Source organism: Chrysochloris asiatica, unplaced genomic scaffold, assembly GCF_000296735.1.
Source record: "Chrysochloris asiatica unplaced genomic scaffold, ChrAsi1.0 scaffold00066, whole genome shotgun sequence".
Taxonomy (NCBI): domain Eukaryota; kingdom Metazoa; phylum Chordata; class Mammalia; order Afrosoricida; family Chrysochloridae; genus Chrysochloris; species Chrysochloris asiatica.
This window is the reverse complement of record NW_006408584.1, coordinates 9,466,338-9,467,749: the sequence shown is the minus strand read 5'-3', so window position 1 is coordinate 9,467,749 and position 1,412 is coordinate 9,466,338. Positions and strand designations below refer to the sequence as shown.

At 38.5% G+C, this 1,412-nt stretch overlaps 1 protein-coding gene across 1 annotated transcript in view; it reads right to left on the bottom strand.

Moving 5' to 3' along the window:
- The window catches only part of LOC102839337 (chromosome unknown open reading frame, human C4orf27), a 41,298-nt gene that overhangs the window by 20,481 nt on the left and 19,405 nt on the right, over positions 1 to 1,412 (bottom strand). The window contains exon 5 of the mRNA XM_006864528.1: positions 712 to 862. Within this exon, the coding sequence (XP_006864590.1) occupies positions 712 to 862 (151 nt within the window). The remainder of the gene's footprint in view (positions 1 to 711; positions 863 to 1,412) is intronic.

The window sequence follows — 1,412 nt, the reverse complement described above, 5'->3', positions numbered from 1 at the left end:
CGAGAGATATCATTGCTGATGTCCGATGGATCTTGGCTGAAAGCAGAGAATATCAGAAGGATGTTTACCTGTGCTTTATTGACACCAGGAATTTAGGAGAGATTTAAAAAAGAAATATATTGATGGGTTCAAGGAGTAAGGAGGTAGGGCTGCTTATATGTACATTTATTGGAAGAAAATGAACATATCTTAATACACATTGTTTCACATAGTTGAGGTCCTTAACAAATGAGATTGTAAGGCATACCTTCACCAAATTACCCTCAAAAACCAATCTGCACTAAATCAAGGCACATTAGCCATTAAAAAAGAAGAAAAAAAAATGTTTTCTAAGTGAACATCATTCTGTACAAAGCTTCATTCACGTAACCTTATGAAATGATTAACTGAAAGATTAAAAGAGTAGAAAACATTGGCAGTGAGATATACTCCCACAGCAGCCAGGTGTCACCATACTGTGACTGCTTAGTGTCATTTTCATGAGAATGGTGCTGACTCAGCCCTTTTAACAATCTCCAGGAGCTTCTGTGCTAGCCTCTGACAATCCTGGTAAAGGGACAGCCTGGTACAAGGAGACCCTGAGGGGTGGCCTTCAGTTCTCTTTAGCTTGGGGCTAAAGAAGAGAAGAGAAGGTAAGGGTGGGGTGGAATAAAGAGAAAAAGAAATCTGTTAAACAGTGAAACAGTCAGAGGCTAATAGGTGAACTCATACTTTTTTATCTCTCCGTTTCATCTGCATGGTTCTCTGTTCCAATGAATACCCCAGTTCTCTGGCTGCTTCTGTGAGTTTTTCATCTATGCTTTTCAAAAGACTGGCTTTCTTTTTATCTGTTACTTCTTTAAGTTTTTTCATCAAAAATAATCTGGAAAAGAAAAAAAAAAAGAGGTCTCACTATAATGTAGGCCACTGCACCTAGTACACAGACCACTGGATGTTAAAGGAGCTACACTAAAAGTTAAAATTTCATAAAAGAATGTCTACTGAATAATTCTCCCAGCAGTTCTCACAAAGTTACTAATAGACTTCTTCAACCAAGGGGAAAACATATTAATAAAAAGTTGCCAGTCATAGACACAGTGCTGTCGAGTTGGTTCCAAATCATACAGACCCAGTATGTACAACAGAACAAAACACTGCCTGGTCCTGTGCCATCCTCACAATTGTTACACTTTACTCCATTGCTGCTACCACTGTGTCAGTCTATCTTGCTGGGGGGCTTCCTGTTTTTATGTTCACTCTCATTTACCAAACATGATGTCATTCTCCAAGACTAGTCCCTCCTGATAACATACCCAAAGTATGACAGACAAAGTCTCACCACCCTGGCTTCTCAGGAATTGTACTTCCTCCAACAAAGATTTATTATATCCAACAAAGATATAGCAAACATGATTCAAGTAAAAAGGAAACAA